A 16,480-nucleotide genomic window follows, 5' to 3' on the forward strand; every position below is an offset into this window, starting at 1 on the left:
TGAGATCCCAAGTTGGTGTTGGTGCTCTCCGGGGAGGTCTTATGTTCTTAGCCACTCTGAGGAACTGTCTTAGTAATGGATGTGAAAATATAGGAGGATCCGTGTTGTATTGAGCTGAAATAGCTGAGGCGTGGATCTTAATAGATGAAAAAGAAAGTCCTTTGTGCAACATCTCAGTTAAATATTGAAGAATCTGAGGAATATTTGGGACAAGGGGATTATAACCTGGTTCCAGGCGCAGAATCTTTTCCATTTGTCTGAATAGGCTTTCCTGGTGCTGGGCCTACTGGCCTCCAGAATGACATCCATCACAGCTTTAGAGAGAACTGTTGACTGGTTGTTTAGGTAATTTGCCATGCAGCCAGATTTAAAGTCTTGAGCTGGCTGTGTAGAACCTGATTGTTTTGCTGAGTGAGCAGGTGAGGAATTGGAGGAAAATCCATGGTGGGCCTTGAGCCATGTTCCTTAGTATTGGATACCAGTGTTGGCGTGGCCAGTCTGGAGCAATGAGTATCATTTGTGGCCTCTCTAATCTGGCTTTCAGCAGCACCTTTGCCAGAAGAGGCAGTGGAGGAAAGGCATACACCGTCAATGTCTTCCAACTGAATGAGAGGGCGTCCACTTTCCAAGGTAGTGTGTGGTATGTCCTTGTGCAGAATTTCCGTAGTTGGTAGTTTTGGGGAGAAGCAAACAGATCTATGTCTGGGCTCCCCCATTTTTGAGTTATCATTGCGAATACTTGAGGATCTAGTTTCCACTTGTGAGGATCTATGATGTTTCTGCTTAGATCATCTGCCAATGTGTTTTTCTTTCCTGGCAGGAATTGTGCTTGTAGTTGAACTTGGTAGGTCAGTGCTGTGTTCCACAAGGTCATTGCTTACCTGCATAGGGGGTAGGAATGTGTGCCCCCTTGCTTGTTTATGTACCACATCACTGTGGTGTTGTCTGTCTTTATTAGGAGTTGTCCTGGATGTAGGAGGTCCTTGAAAGCTGTTAGGGCATTTTGTACAGCTAGCATCTCTTTTTGATTGATATGTAGATGCCTTTGATCTGCAGACCATTTGCCCTGAATACATTGTCCTCCATGTGTGCTCCCCAGGCATAATCCGATGCATCTGTTGCTATAGTTTGCCTGGCTGGGGATAAGGCAAAAGGCTGACCCTTGTTGAGGTGACATGCCTGAGCCCACCATAGAAACTCCTGCTGAAGGCAGGGAATGAGTGGAAGTATTGTTTCCAAGCTGTGGCTGTGTTGAGTCCATACACTTTTCAGGTACCATTGTAATTTCCTCATATGCAGTTTTACAAATGGTAGTAGTAGTATGCAAGATGCCATGAATCCCAAGGCCTGCAGAATTTTTCTTGCAGGGAGTTGGGTTTTTGTTGCCATCATTTTGAAGTATTGAGTCAGTTGTCCTTGCTTGTCTGGCGTGAGATAAGCCATCTGGGCCGTTGTATTTAAGCTGGCACCCAGGAATATTATGTCTTGTGAGGGCACTAGTTTTGACTTCTTTTCGTTTACTGTGTACCCTATGCAACTTAATAGGTTTTTGACAAACGCCAGATGCTTTAACAGAATGTCCTTGTTTTCTGCTTGAATAAGACAGTCGTCCAGGTATGGATATATTTGAATTCCTCTTTGTCTGCAGTATGCAATTACTGGTGCCAGGCATTTTGTGAAGACCCTGGGCGCAGTAGATAAGCCAAAGGGCAGTGCAGAGAATTGGTAATGGGTTGAACCTGCTATAAATCGGAAAACAAGATAAATCCTCACGAGAAAGTTCACCCAGGTTCGAGTCAGCAAAATAAATCCTCCGGAATACGTAAAACCAAAATCTGTTTATTCGTACTTAAAGATGTTAAGCGCTTTCACTAGACAATGCTAGCTTCATCAGAACAAATTAAGAAATGAGAACACTCCATTTTAAAAAGAATTAGGCGCCAAAAAACTTGGCCATACTTAAAGTGATATACATTAAAAAAGTAGTACAACTACTTAAAATATTTGTCCATAAATAAATTCATTGCAATGATTGACATTTAAAATGCATTAATAAAACTCAATAAATATATATTTGTACTGAATACCTTCTGTTAACTATTTATTATTATTATATTAATTAATTATATTGGCAAGTGATGACTGATGCGACCAGTTTTCCTGGTATAAATGATTATTTTTCTGTCAAACCACTGTTAATGTTAAATAGTTAACAGAAGGTATTCAGTACAAATATATATTTATTGAGTTTTATTAATGCATTTTAAATGTCAATCATTGCAATGAATTTATTTATGGACAAATATTTTAAGTAGTTGCACTACTTTTTTAATGTATATCACTTTAAGTATGGCCAAGTTTTTTGGCGCCTAATTCTTTTTAAAATGGAGTGTTCTCATTTCTTAATTTGTTCTGATGAAGCTAGCATTGTCTAGTGAAAGCTAACATCTTTAAGCAATAAACAGATTTTGGTTTTACGTATTCCGGAGGATTTATTTTGCTGACTCGAACCTGGGTGAACTTTCTCGTGAGGATTTATCTTGTTTTTTGGTTACAGCGTTGTTCCGCACGAGAGACTTGTTCAGTTGTCGTCTTTATGGATTCATCCCGCAGTTCGATCGGAGGTGCCTCGCCAGCAGATAGTAATGAGCTTACCAGCCTTAGGGCAGAGGTTACAGCATTATGCGGTGAGGTTTCAAAAATCCTTGAACTCTTCAGCAAGATCCCCGGTTACGCTGATAAGCAGATTGGTTCGTCTTCAGGAGTTAATGAAGGCACTTTTGTAAATACTGTTTTGCTTAAAAGCAGAACGCCAATTAAAGGTACTGATACTTTATTTAATACAGACTTACCGAATACTTCGTCACCTGGTATTCCAAACGGTCAAGCACTGAGACTGTTGCCTAGTAATTCTATTGACTTGCCGTGTAATATTAATAATAATGAAAACAACAAAACAGGGGTGTCTGATTTTACTTTTGACTTCTCATTTGGCAACTTAACGGAGGAGGCCAAACGGGTCGGTACCAGACCCAAACAGACACACACAGTGCGGACATATGCACATGTATCTAGAGACAATTTTCAGGTTAAAGATACTGTTTCTAATGTTAAGTCCAGTACACAACAACACAATTTACAGGACTTTTTAGGACAAGAGTGTAAATTTGATACCAGTTTTGGTGTGAACAAATCAGTTTCTAACCTTGGTACTAATAATACTCTAAAGGACTTAATTTTCTTGTTTGGGAAGAAACTTAACAACATTAATGCAGTGAAATTGGACAATGCCTATTTGAATTATTGCTTGTCTATTAATATTGTTCCTATGGGTTTGAGATTCTACAAGTTTCCTTTAGGCATTAATGTCAATATTGAAGTAGAAACAGAATTTAATGCATTATTTGACAACTTTGGTTTTCAATATATGAAGCTGTTAATTAAACACAATGATATCAAGTTATGCAAATTAATGACTGAGGTGGAGAAGCTTAATAATTTAATTACACAAGATTTAGCTTTTACACAATGGGAATCATTACTTCACAAGCAATTTATAACTGCGGACAATAGAGCAAGAAGTGCTTATACACGCAAACAGAAAAAAGTGAATAGGGATAGGGAACAATATAAGAGAAATGTAAGTTACAAATGGGATTATAATAAGTTAGAAAAGGATGTTAATACACACATTAACAATGATTTTGGTATAGAGACATTTGCAGATCACACTGTTGAACAGGTTTTTCATACACCAAGAGGAAGGAATCAAGGGAAGTGGAAAAAGGCAAGAAAATGGAGAAAGAAATATTAGCGAATATACATGGTTTTAATGACTTTAAACATACAGTAGATATAGATCAAGGAAAAGAAGGAGACAATGTAACGATGAATGAAATAATAGTTAACACACAGTGTATTAATAGTAATGTCCTAGCTACAGATATGGAACATATTACTACTGATGGTGTTATAAGTGAGTACAAAAGTTTCAAAATCTATAACTACAGTAATATTAAGTTGGAAAAAGTTCATTTTAGTCTTCTGTCCAAAGGTTTTAATTTTATTCCGACCCCCAAATTTCGATTGGTAGATAATATATTAGAATTCAAGAAATATGTTAGAAAATTAAATCAAGCCTTAATGTTTGGGAATAATGACAGGAACTTGGATACTAACAAAGGTAATCAAATGAATTTAAAGAAAAAAAGCAGCTTTATGCCTGTGATTAACCCTACTGTTCAAACATTTGACCAACTGGTCACTAGGGAAATATATCAAACATACAAACAGATCAATAATTGTAAAATAAGACAGAACTTAACAAATGTCGAACAAGGAACACTACATGAGTTACAAATTGACACCAGTATACGCATTATGAAACCAGATAAGGGAGGAGGCATAGTCATCTTTGACGCTCATTCATACAACGCTATTATTCAAGATATTTTGCACAAGTCAGGTAATTATTCCTCCATTTCCCTTAATGAAGTAAACATAGCATATAGGCGTATTGACATGTACCTTGAGGAATATTTTCTAGAGCATAGGATAACTGAAGAAATGTATAGATTTATGACAGTTGAATATCCTATCTTAGCTACCATTATAGGAATACCCAAGGTACATAAAGACAAATTACATCCACCGTTCCGCCCAATTATATCAGGGAGCAAATCAAAGACATTTCCTATAGGAGTGGTTATTGACACAATATTAAAACCCATATATGAAGAAATTAAACATTTGGTGAAGGATTCCTGGGAATTTTTAAAAAATTATCCGGTTAATAAATACAGTAATGGGATACTTTTCAGCACTACTGATGTCATTGATTTATTTAGCTCCATTCCTAAAGATGAAGGTATCGTTGCATTTACCAACAGTATGAGAAAATATACAAAATTTACCTGGGATAAAAATTTCTCTCATTTCAGATCTAATGAGTATAGTATTAGACAATAATTTTATCTATCATGAAGGAGAGATTTTCAAGCAAACCAGGGGAGTTGCAATGGGAGCAGCTTGTGCTCCCATTTTTGCAAACCTGGTTATGCTTGATTGGGAAGATCAATTTATTTTTGACAGTATTTATATTAATTCCATCATATACTATTCCAGATACCTTGATGACATTTACATCTTATGGAATGGTGAACATACAACATATTTAGAATTTATTGTGTATATTAACTCTAGTAGTGAATATTTAAAATTTACATCAACAGTACATGACGGAGGGGTACCATATTTAGACACTTTTGTCTCTGTAGAAGAGGGATGTCTTAAATCCACAATTCACAGGAAGGACACGTTTACTAACTCTTATGTGGATTATAACAGTTTTCACCCTAGAAAAGTGAAAAGGAATATTTTCAAAGGCCAATGCATTAGAGCTATAAGAATGTGCTCAAAGTATACAGATATGATTAAAGAAATTAAATATATTACATCTTTATTTTTGGACAGGGGTTATGATTTGAAATTCATGCATGAAATATCTGAATATGTTATTAGTCAATGGGGAATAAAATATTCACCTTTATTAGGTACAAATAACACTATGACTGAAGTAGAAAGCTCTAATAATACAATATGTACATTAGATAACAACAGATTTTTAATAACTTTAATAGAGCATGTGTAATAGAGTTTGGTCCATTTAGTCACATTATTAAGGATATTATCACAAAAAATTGTCGTTTTTTAACAAATGATAGGGATATAGCTGAATTATTAGGTTCTGCACCTAGATTTGTTCATAAAATGGGCAAAAACATTAAGAAATATCTAGAACAAGGGTCGAGTATGAAGCAGGCTACATGGGCACACACACATAAATGTGGGTGTTGCAATCAATGTATGAATATCAACGAAAATAACTTAATAATTTTGGGAAACAGGAATAAAACCAAAATCCACCCCCCCTAGAGGTAGTTGTAAATCCCATATGTTAGTTTATGTAGCTACCTGCTCGGTCTGCCCATCATTTTATATTGGGAAGACCGAGAGAATGTTAAGACAACGTATATATTCTCATTTGTACTGTATTAGAAAGAAAGATATGAAAAACGCATTAGCCAGACACATAGTGCATAAGGGTAGTGATCACAAGTTTAGATTTGCCATTGTAGAGTTAATTAAAAATGACCCCAGAGGAGGTAATATAAAAAACTATCTAGCATACAGAGAATTATATTGGCAAGTGATGACTGATGCGACCAGTTTTCCTGGTATAAATGATTATTTTTCTGTCAAACCACTGTTAATGTTAAATAGTTAACAGAAGGTATTCAGTACAAATATATATTTATTGAGTTTTATTAATGCATTTTAAATGTCAATCATTGCAATGAATTTATTTATGGACAAATATTTTAAGTAGTTGTACTACTTTTTTAATGTATATCACTTTAAGTATGGCCAAGTTTTTTGGCGCCTAATTCTTTTTAAAATGGAGTGTTCTCATTTCTTAATTTGTTCTGATGAAGCTAGCATTGTCTAGTGAAAGCGCTTAACATCTTTAAGTACGAATAAACAGATTTTGGTTTTACGTATTCCGGAGGATTTATTTTGCTGACTCGAACCTGGGTGAACTTTCTCGTGAGGATTTATCTTGTTTTTTGGTTACAGCGTTGTTCCGCACGAGAGACTTGTGCAGTTGCTATAAATCGGAGGTATCTTCTGCAATTTTGTCTGATAGGGACATGCAGGTATGCCTCCTTGCGGTCCAACGTTACTAGCCAAGACTTCTTGCCCAACATGGGAAGAAGCTGCTGTAGTGTTAGCATCTTGAATTTGAGTACTTCCAGATATGTGTTTAGAATTGAGAGGTCCAGAATGGGTCTCCAGGCTTTGTCCTTTCGGGGAACTAGAAAGAGTCTTGAGTAAAATCCTTGTCCTTGCTCCTGTGTTGGGACCTTTTGAATGGCTCTCATGTCCATGAGAGCTGAAATTTGCTTTTGAGCCTCTGCCCATTGATTTGGTGGCAGGTTTGGCATTCCTTTTATCCTTGGTAAAGTGTGAAAGTGGAATCTGTATCCTTGAGATACAATATTTAGGACCCATTTGCCTTTTGTGATGCTGTACCAGTTCTCTGCAAAAAGTGCTAGTTTTCCTCCCAAGGGAGCTGCCAAGAGGGGTTTGCTTGGCAGTCTGAGGGGTAAGTCATTGTGTTTGTCTTCTGACAGTTTGAGACCTCTCTTCTCCTCCTTTTTGGGTTGTGGCACCCCATTGTCGAGGATGGTATGAGCCCTGTGACTGACCTCTGCCCCTTGGGCATCTGCATTTGCCCCTCTGTGGTCTGGCAGAAGCTGGAAAGGACCAGTTTTTGGTTGGCCAATTTCTGCTGAAACGAGGGGGTTGAATCTGTAAAAAATCCTTGACCATCTGCATAGATTTTGCCTTATCCTCCATTTTCTTTAAAACCTCTTCTGCTTTTAAGCCAAATAAAACATCCTGCTGTAAAGGTGCATCCAATAACTTTGCTTTAACATGATCAGGTAAAGTTTGTTCTTTTAACCAAGCATGCCTACGTATGACAGACCATGTCACTGCTGCTCTACAAGAAGCTTCCAATGAATCAAATCCACATTGCAAAGTATGTTTTCCCACTTGTACATCTGTACAGCTGCATGCAACAAATCTTGCATTTCCTTGTAATCAGGCTGTTCTGTATGTGTGATAATTTTTTTGTTTTAATTGAGACATCAAATATTGTTGATATTTCAGCATGTGAAACTGGCAGTTTAAGGCCCTCATAGCTAGAGTAGCTGAGGTATATACTTTTGTTCCCCATCTGTCTAGTGCTCTAGAATCCCTTTCGGAGGGTACAGGATTTTTAGCAATAGAGGCCTTAACCCCCTTTGGGACCCTGGGAAATGGTTTCTGGGTCAGCAACAGGGCTTTTATATAGGAATTTGTGAGAGTCAGGGACTCTGTAGTATCTGTCTGGTTTGGCTGGAGCAGGAGGTAGTGAATATGGGTTAAGGCTAGATTCTGAATAAACATCATCCACAATGTCTAACATGGGTGGAACAGCAAGTGGTTTGTGCTGGGGTAGTAAAAGGAACTCTCGGAGCCTTTTCTTAGAATCAGAGTAATCCTGGCCTTCCCAGTGGAAATGTTCCCTCATGATATGTAAAGTTTCCCCAAAAGAGTTGTCTTCTGGGGGAGATGCTGAAGGGATAGACTCTTCAGCATAAGAGTCTTCATAAGGGGGAAAAGAATATTCTTGTTCCTCAGAAGAATCTGAAGAAATTGAAACCTGGTCAGAGGAAGCGTAGCCCTCCTCCTGTCTTGGCCTTTTATCAGGAGGGGGGTGGGAACCCTTGATTAGGGTAATTAAATCTTCAGCCATCTTAAGCATCTGTTTCTTAGGCATGGGGCCTTGTACTGGAGACTGCTGTACAGTCGTCTTTGTTTTTAAAGGAGTTTTCAGCTTTGCATAGGATTTAATAGTGAGTGTAGTCGGTCTGAAGACACCTTCTGCAACTGAAGGCATTTCAACTGCACCAGAATCACCTTCAGCCATGGAGTCGAAAGAGCCTGAAGGTAAAGGTAGTGGAGGCCCAGCAATCTCTGCTTGGAAATCGGATGCCACCTGGGGTTCTAAATTAGTGGTCGTCAGGGGCTGCGTAGGCGCCTCACTGAAAACCAGAGAACCGGCGAATGGCCTAGCAGAGGCCTCAGAGTCTGGTTTGGGTCTCGGCTGCCTGTTCTTATCTTTGCGTTTTTTATGCATTCCGGTCGTCGGTTGCTCCGATGGCATGGTATAATTAAATTTCCTACCAAAACAATGTCGGGCGAAATCAAACCGACGTTTAATAGTACGTTTGTTAAACCTAGCACAAAACCGACAACCTGTGACGTCGTGGTCTGGGCCTAGGCAAGGAAAGCAATAAGAATGAAAGTCCTTATGAGGTATTTGCTTCCCACAAGAAATGCAATTGTTAACTTTTTCTGACATCGGACTGAGGCAAGAAAAGGTTCCCCAACGGGGTACTTAGCTTTATTGAAGACTTCGGTCTGAAATTCGATTTGAAAATCTCAGGAGTCAGCTGACCGGCACTTGCGAACTGCTTCGGGCACCGCGCGGCAAGAAAGACAGAAGAAAATGGCGTTGGATGCCTCTTATATAGCCCTGGCGCACTGACATCAGGGAAGAAGCGACAAAAGCCAATGCCAGACAAAGACTTTGAAACTCTGGCCAACTGCGGGACCGCCTGACGGCATGATAACCCGTGTGTGATGACTGCAGCAGTGGAACACGATGAACATCTGTACATCTTCAAAACTAACTGACTGTCAGACAGGGTTAGAGAAAGCAAGTTAACAACTTAAATGAATAAATAAATCAGACCTCCATTAGTAACCTTGTCATGGAGAAACAAAGAAAAAGAGAAGGTTGCAGCTGGTTAAATGAATGCATGACATACTTCAGGTCACTAAAACTGTAGAATAAATGTAAAATCCTCAACTTAGAAGTTACACTGCATGATTTTCTGAACCAGCACCCAAACAAAACAAGAATTATCACAAATGAATTTACCTTGTGGGGTTTTCCCATCATCCTCCTCCACTTCCTGGCACTCTTCAACTGAAGCTTCCACCTCAGTAGCTGATTGGGTGTCACCAGTTTCATCATCTCCTTTCTGTTCCCCAGAGTACACATTACTGCCAGCACATATTGTTAGGGCTTCTATGTTGGCATCCACCTCAGTACAGTCTTCAGAAATGTGACTTTCAACTGACACATCCTCTTCTTCCTCAGAAACTGAGGGTTCTGCAGTTTCAGGAGCTAGTAGAGCAATTAGGGGTGGGTTAGACTTATCTCCAAATGCCCTTAAAATATAAAGTAATAAACATTTATGAGAAAAATGCTAAACTACAAGACATAAAAACCATTAAGCACACAAACAACATAATATTAACCATAACATTTCATGAATGTATCAAACACACAGGAAAAAAGTGTGTGTGTGTGTGTGTGTGTGTGTGTGTGTGTGTGTGTGTGTGTCTGTGTAACAATCCATCAAAAATATCTTTTGCTGAGTGCAATTTCACTGCAGAAAGCCAAACATAATGTTACTCAAAAGTCGAAGGATATTTTGAAAATATTTTTTTTTCTGCAAAGGATGAATTTGGCTTTGTCACAGCTGGATGAAATCAAACCTAGGGATATCATCAGTATGTATACTACAACTGCACCCCTGAAATCCTGCTTAATGATAGACAGTATTCCCTTAATCCATCACAGGGACTCCAATGTACAATAACACACAAGTAGTAGAATGATAACTTCAAAAAATAAACACAGCAGTGTTACTAGAAACTACTTACTGCTTCTTAAAGCAGGAAGTGTTACAAACACCTAATTTCATCTGCAACAATTTGTAATAATGTTACTGTTATAAGGGCAATTTGGTCTATTCATTCAGAGAAATACATGAACAACTGAGCAGTGACAACTTAAGTCACCAGTCAGTTGTGCTCATTGATGACTCTATGCTCACAGCGGTAACACTGTTGCAACTACTGCATCGGGCTGTGTGATACCTAAAAACTAGGACATACAGCAGCAACTGAATTCATCAAGAGACATCAAAATCCTTTTCAGATTTTTGTACAAAGAAATGAATGTACTTACCTCTGTTTGGATAATACATGCCTTCCCCTAATAGGAACTTGGCACAATCCCTATTGACACAGTTTATTGGAATCTGACTATGTGACAAATACAAACATACGATGGTGCCATGTCACTGACATACAGCCCACTGGAAATCATTAAGTCCACTCATGCAACAGCATGGACTGGGATATCTCAATAGATACTAAATAGATAAAGTACTTTATCAGGTGCCACAGACTGAGAAATAATTTGTTTCATGGGGGGGCAAGCCCCCCACACTTCCCTTTTCACTACTTTAATATTCTCAGCCAATGGCAGAATGCCCTTGGGGATCAGGGAAAGGAACAGACTGGATGACCACTATTACTGGTCACATTCCCAGGGCTGTGAGGCCACATTCCCAGGGCTGTGAAGTCCAAAATACAGTTTTGTACCTACCATAAATGTAGATGTTCGAGTGCTAATACAGCTGCAGTCATAACAGATGGGTTCTCCTGCCGTCAGGCGGGTCCTCGGTCGGCCGAATTCCAAAGTCTAGGTCCGGCATCGGCTGTCGTCGCTTCTTCCCTGACATCAGTGCGACAGGGGTATAAAAGAACCAGCCGACGCCATTTTCTTCAGTCTTTCTTGCCCCAGATGTCAGGTGCCCCCAGAAGGAAGGCAATACATAAAGTAAAGTAATAATGCAATGCAATATAATCAAAAACCAGTAGTTGCAAGCAAATACACCATAAAAGAATACCCCTAGAGGGGAAGGTGGGAGGGAAACCTAGACTGCAGCTGTATTAGCACTCGAACATCTACATTTATGGTAGGTACAAAACTGTACTATGTTCATCGTGCATACAGCTGCAGTCATAACAGATGGGTAGAATCCCAAAGCTAAGAAAGGGGTGGTAGGCACTAGGTGGAGCTAGGAGGAGCCAAAATGCCCTGCAAGACTGCAGTGGCAAAGCCTGCTCTAGACTTGGAGTATAATGGTAGGTTGTAGTGCTTAGAGAAGGTATGCACAGAACTCCAAGTGGCTGCTTCTAAAATATCCTTGGTAGGAACTCCTCTGAGGAAGGCTGCAGAGGTGGCTGTGGCCCTGGTGGAATGAGTTCTAATGCCTGTAGGTACAGTTTTGCCATGAAAGGAATAGCAAAAGCGTATGCAGTGGGCTATCCATTTTGAGATTGTCTGTTTGGATATTGACTTTCCTTGAGCTCCTACCGCATAGGCCACAAAAAGCTGTTCTGATTTTCTGAAAGGCTTTGTTCTGTCCAAATAATAATGCAGTTGTCTGTGGATGTCCAAGGAATGCAGTAATCTCTCCCCTTTGTTTTGAGGATTAGGATAAAAAGTAGGTAAATGTAAATGTATGGCCTGATTTAAAGCTACCCTGGATACCACTTTAGGCATAAAGGACGGGTTGGTATGTAATGAAACTCAATCCTGATGGAAGATGATGAAAGGCTGGACAGCCATAAGAGCCTGTAGTTCTGAAACTCTACGAGCTGAAGTGATAGCCAGAAGGAAAGCTGTTTTCCAGGACAAATATTGTAAATCTGATGAGGCAGCTGGTTCAAAAGGGGGCAAAGTCAGTTTTTCCAGAATGAAATTAAGATCCCAAGCAGGTATTGGCTGTTTTCTTGGAGGTCTTAAATTCTTAGCCCCTCTGAGGAACTGTCTTAGTAGAGGGTGAGAGAATAAAGGTGGATCAGTGTTGTATTCTGCATAAATGGCTGAGGCATGGATTTTGATGGAGGAGAACGAAAGTCCACTGCTTAGCAGTTCGGCCAAATATTGTAGTATTTGAGGTAAATTCAGTTTTCCAGGGCACTGGCCCTTTTTCTCATTCCAAACACAAAAACGTTTCCATTTTGCAGAGTAAGCTTTTCTAGTTGATGGCCTTCTGGTCTCCAAAATGACATCCTGCACCTCCTTGGAGAGCAGGGCCTGCTGTGATGCTAAGGAATCTTCCATGCAGCTAGATTGAGTGTCTTCAGCTGACTGTGAAGAGTTTTGAAGCTGTGCTGAGTCAGAAGAAGAGGCATTAGAGGCAGGGTCCATGGTGGGCTCCTTAGTAGTGGGTACCAGTGTTGCCTTGGCCAGTCCGGAGCAATGAGGATCATCTTTGGTCTGTCTGCTCTGGTCTTCAATAGGACTTTGGGCAGCAGAGGAAGAGGTGGGAAGGCATAAACTGTCACTGATGTCCAACTAAAAGAGAGAGCGTCCATTCTCCAAGCTTTTGGATGGAAGATCCTTGAGCAGAATTTTGTCAATTGATGATTTTTGCGGGAGGCAAAGAGATCTATGTCTGGCCTTCCCCATTCTTGGATTATTTCTGTAAAAACTTTTGGATGCAACTTCCATTCATGTGGATCTGTCATATTCCTGCTTAGGTTGTCTGGTGTTTTCCTTGCCTGGCAAGTACTGTGCTTGTAGCTCCATTTGTAAGTCCATGGCCATGTTCCAAAGTGACATGGCCAGTCTGCATACGGGATAAGAATGTGTTCCTCCCTGCTTGTTTATGTACCACATAACTGTGGTGTTGTCTGTTCTTATCAATAGCTGACCTGGTTGTAAAAGGTCCTTGAAGGCTGTAATAGCATTTATCACTGCTAGCATTTCTTTTTGATTGATGTGAAGGTGCTTTTCGTTTTGGGTCCATTTGCCCTGAATGCACCGGTCTGTCATGTGCGCCCCCCAGGCGTAGTTCGAGGCGTCTGTTGTGATGACTTGATTTGCTTGAGGCTTGCTGAATGGCTTGCTGAATGGAAGACCTGTGTTTGTTTGGCATGCTTGAGCCCACCACAGAAATTCCTTTTGCAGACATGGAATTAGTGGTATCATTGTTTCCAAACTGTGGCTGTGTTGAGACCATATGTTTTTTAGGTACCATTGTAGTTTTCTCATATGCAGCTTTACACATGGGATTAGTAAGATGCAAGATGCCATGAATCCCAGAACCTGCAGGATTTTCCTTGCAGTCAGCCTGGTGCAATTTGCCAGTGTTCTGAAATATTGAATTAGTTGCCCCTGCTTCTCTGGCGTGAGGTAGGCCCCATCTGGGTGTTTGTGTCCAAATTGACACCCAGGAAAATGATCTTCCGAGAGGGTATTAGTCTTGATTTCTCTTTGTTGACTGTGTATCCTAGAGAGCTTAATAACATTATTACATAAGCCAGATGTTTCAGAAGAATGTGCTTGCTGTCCGCTTGGATCAGGCAGTCGTCCAAATAAGGGTATATTTGTATCCCTTGAAGTCTGCAGTAGGCAATTACTGATGCCAGGCATTTCGTGAATACTCTGGGTGCAGTAGATAAACCAAAGGGCAATGCAGAGAATTGATAATGTATTGAACCTGCAAGAAATCTGAGGTATCTTCTGCAATTTTGTCTGATTGGGACATGCAGGTATGCCTCCTTGAGGTCCAATGTTACCAGCCAAGACTCCTTGCCCAGCATGGGAAGAAGTTGCTGTAGAGTGAGCATCTTGAATTTTGGTGCAGTAGGAATGTGTTTAGGATGGAAAGATCCAAAATAGGTCTCCAATCTTTGCCCTTCCTTGGCACCAGAAATAGCCTGGAATAAAAACCTTGACCTTGTTCGTGTGTAGGTACCTCTTGAACAGCTTTCATGTTTATAAGATCTGAAATTTGCTTTCGTGCCTCTGCCCTTTGATTGTGTGGCAGGTTTGGCATGCCTTTCATTTTTGGAAGGGTATGAAAATGGAATTTGTCGCCTCTGTTTATAATGTTCAGGATCCATTTGTCCTTTGTGACAATATGCCAATTTTTTGAGAATAGTGCCAGCTTTCCTCCTAAGGGCGCTGCCATTTGAGACCTGGTTGGCATGCAAAGGGGAAAGTCATTGGTTTTGCTTTCTGAAAGATTGTGAGTTGTCCTCACCACCTCTTTGTGTAGGAGCTTGCCATTGTCTGCCTCTGTACGAGCCTTGTGTTTGTCCTCTGCCCCTCGGGCACCTGTATCTACCTCTTTGGGGTCTGTCTGTGGCAGGAAAGGACCAGTTTTTGGAAGGCCAATTTCTACTAAAACGTGGGGGTTGAACCTGCAGAAATTCTTTCACAGTTTGCATTGATTTAGCCTTTTCCTCCATTTTCCGTAATACTTCCTCAGCATTTGCCCCAAATAGTACATCCTTTTGAAGAGGGGCGTCTAGCAATTTAGCTTTGACATGATCAGGCAAGGCTTGTTCCTTGAGCCAGGCATGCCTACGTATGACTGAGCCTGTAACAGCAGCTCTACATGAGGCCTCTAGAGCATCAAAACCACATTGTAAGGTATGTTTACCCACTTGTTCTGCACTATGCATCAAATCCTGCAACTCCTTCATGTCTGGTTGTTCAGGTTGCGACATTTTACTTTTCAATTGAGATAACAGAAACTGTTGGTATTTTAGCATATGAAACTGACAGTTTAAGGCCCTCATGGATAAGGTAGCCGAGGTATATACCTTTTTTCCCCACCTTTCTAAGGATCTGGAATCTCTCTCGGAAGGCAATGGGTTTTTGGCAATGGAGGCCTTAACTCCCTTGGGCCCCTGTGAGATGGTTTCTAGATCAGCAGCATGGCTTTTGTATAGAAATCGGTGAGAGTCAGGAACCCTGTAGTACCTGTCAGGCTTAACTGGAGCTGGAGGGAGAGAGTCCGGGTTAAGGCAGACCTCCGAGTAAACATCATCTAGGATGTCCAGAACAGGAGGTATAGCCAGAGGCCTGTGCTGGGGTAACAAAAGAAATTCCCTGAGCCTTTTCTTGGAATCTGAATAATCCTGGCCTTCCCAGTGGAAGTGTTCCCTTAAGGTATGGGGAGTTTCACCAAATGAGTAATCCTCAGGGGGGGATACAGAAGGAATAGATTCCTCTGCATCAGAGTCTTCAAAAGGAGAGTAAGACTGTTCCTGATAATCAGAGTGCTCTGAAATAATGGAGCCCTGATCAGAGGAGGGGGAATTTTCCTCCACTCTGGGTCTTTTGTCAGGAGGTGGCGGAGAACCTCTGATTAGAGTAATTAAATCCTCAGCCATTTTAAGCATCTGTTTCTTAGGCATGGGGCCTGGAGATGGGCCCTGTGTAGCTGGTCTCTTAGGGTGCATGGTAGCTTTAGACTTGGTGAAAGCCTTGATGGAGAAAGAAGAGGAAGGTCTGAAGACGCCTTGAGTGGAGGTGGACCTGTCCACATTCTGTGTTTCAATGCCAAGCGTGGTTTCGGTATCTATAGTCAGGGTGTGGGCCGAGGAGCCTGCAACCTCGGGTACAGGAGACACCACCAAAGATGTGTCGTTGGTAATCAGGGGCTGTGTAGGCGCCTCGCTGAGAACCGGACCACGTGTAGTCGGCTTTGGCGTGGTGTCGGTAGAGGCCGCGGACCTCGAGTGTCGGTCCTTGTCTTTGCGTTTTTTAGACAAAACCGGAGTCGGAGTATCCGACGACATAGTATAGTTAAATGCTTTCCCAAAATAATGCTGGGCGAACTCCGCCCGACGCTTAATAGTGCGTTTGTTGAATGTAGCACAAAAGCGACAGACCAAGACGTCGTGGTCTGGGCCTAAACAAGGTACATATGGAAATCCTTATGCGGTATTTGCTTCCCACAAGAAATACAATTATTAACTTTGTCTGACATCGGTCTGAGGCAAGAAAAAGTTTCCCCAACGGGGTACTTAGCTTTTAAGAAGACTTCGGTTCCAAATTTTTTGTAATCTCAGGAGCTGGCCGACCAGCACTTGCAAACTGCTTCTGCTTCGGGCACCGCGCGGCAAAAAAGACTGAAGAAAATGACGTCGGCTGGTTCTTTTATACCCCTGTCGCAGTGACGTCAGGGAAGAAGCGACGACAGCC

At 40.9% G+C, this 16,480-nt stretch overlaps 1 protein-coding gene across 1 annotated transcript in view; it reads right to left on the reverse strand.

Moving 5' to 3' along the window:
• The window catches only part of EIF2D (eukaryotic translation initiation factor 2D), a 486,000-nt gene that overhangs the window by 235,484 nt on the left and 234,036 nt on the right, over positions 1 to 16,480 (reverse strand). The window contains exon 6 of the mRNA XM_044076862.1: positions 9,554 to 9,846. Coding sequence (XP_043932797.1) covers positions 9,554 to 9,846 — 293 coding nt within the window. The remainder of the gene's footprint in view (positions 1 to 9,553; positions 9,847 to 16,480) is intronic.

Source organism: Protopterus annectens, chromosome 7.part0, assembly GCF_019279795.1.
Source record: "Protopterus annectens isolate FY-2018-M chromosome 7.part0, PAN1.0, whole genome shotgun sequence".
Lineage (NCBI taxonomy): Eukaryota > Metazoa > Chordata > Ceratodontiformes > Protopteridae > Protopterus > Protopterus annectens.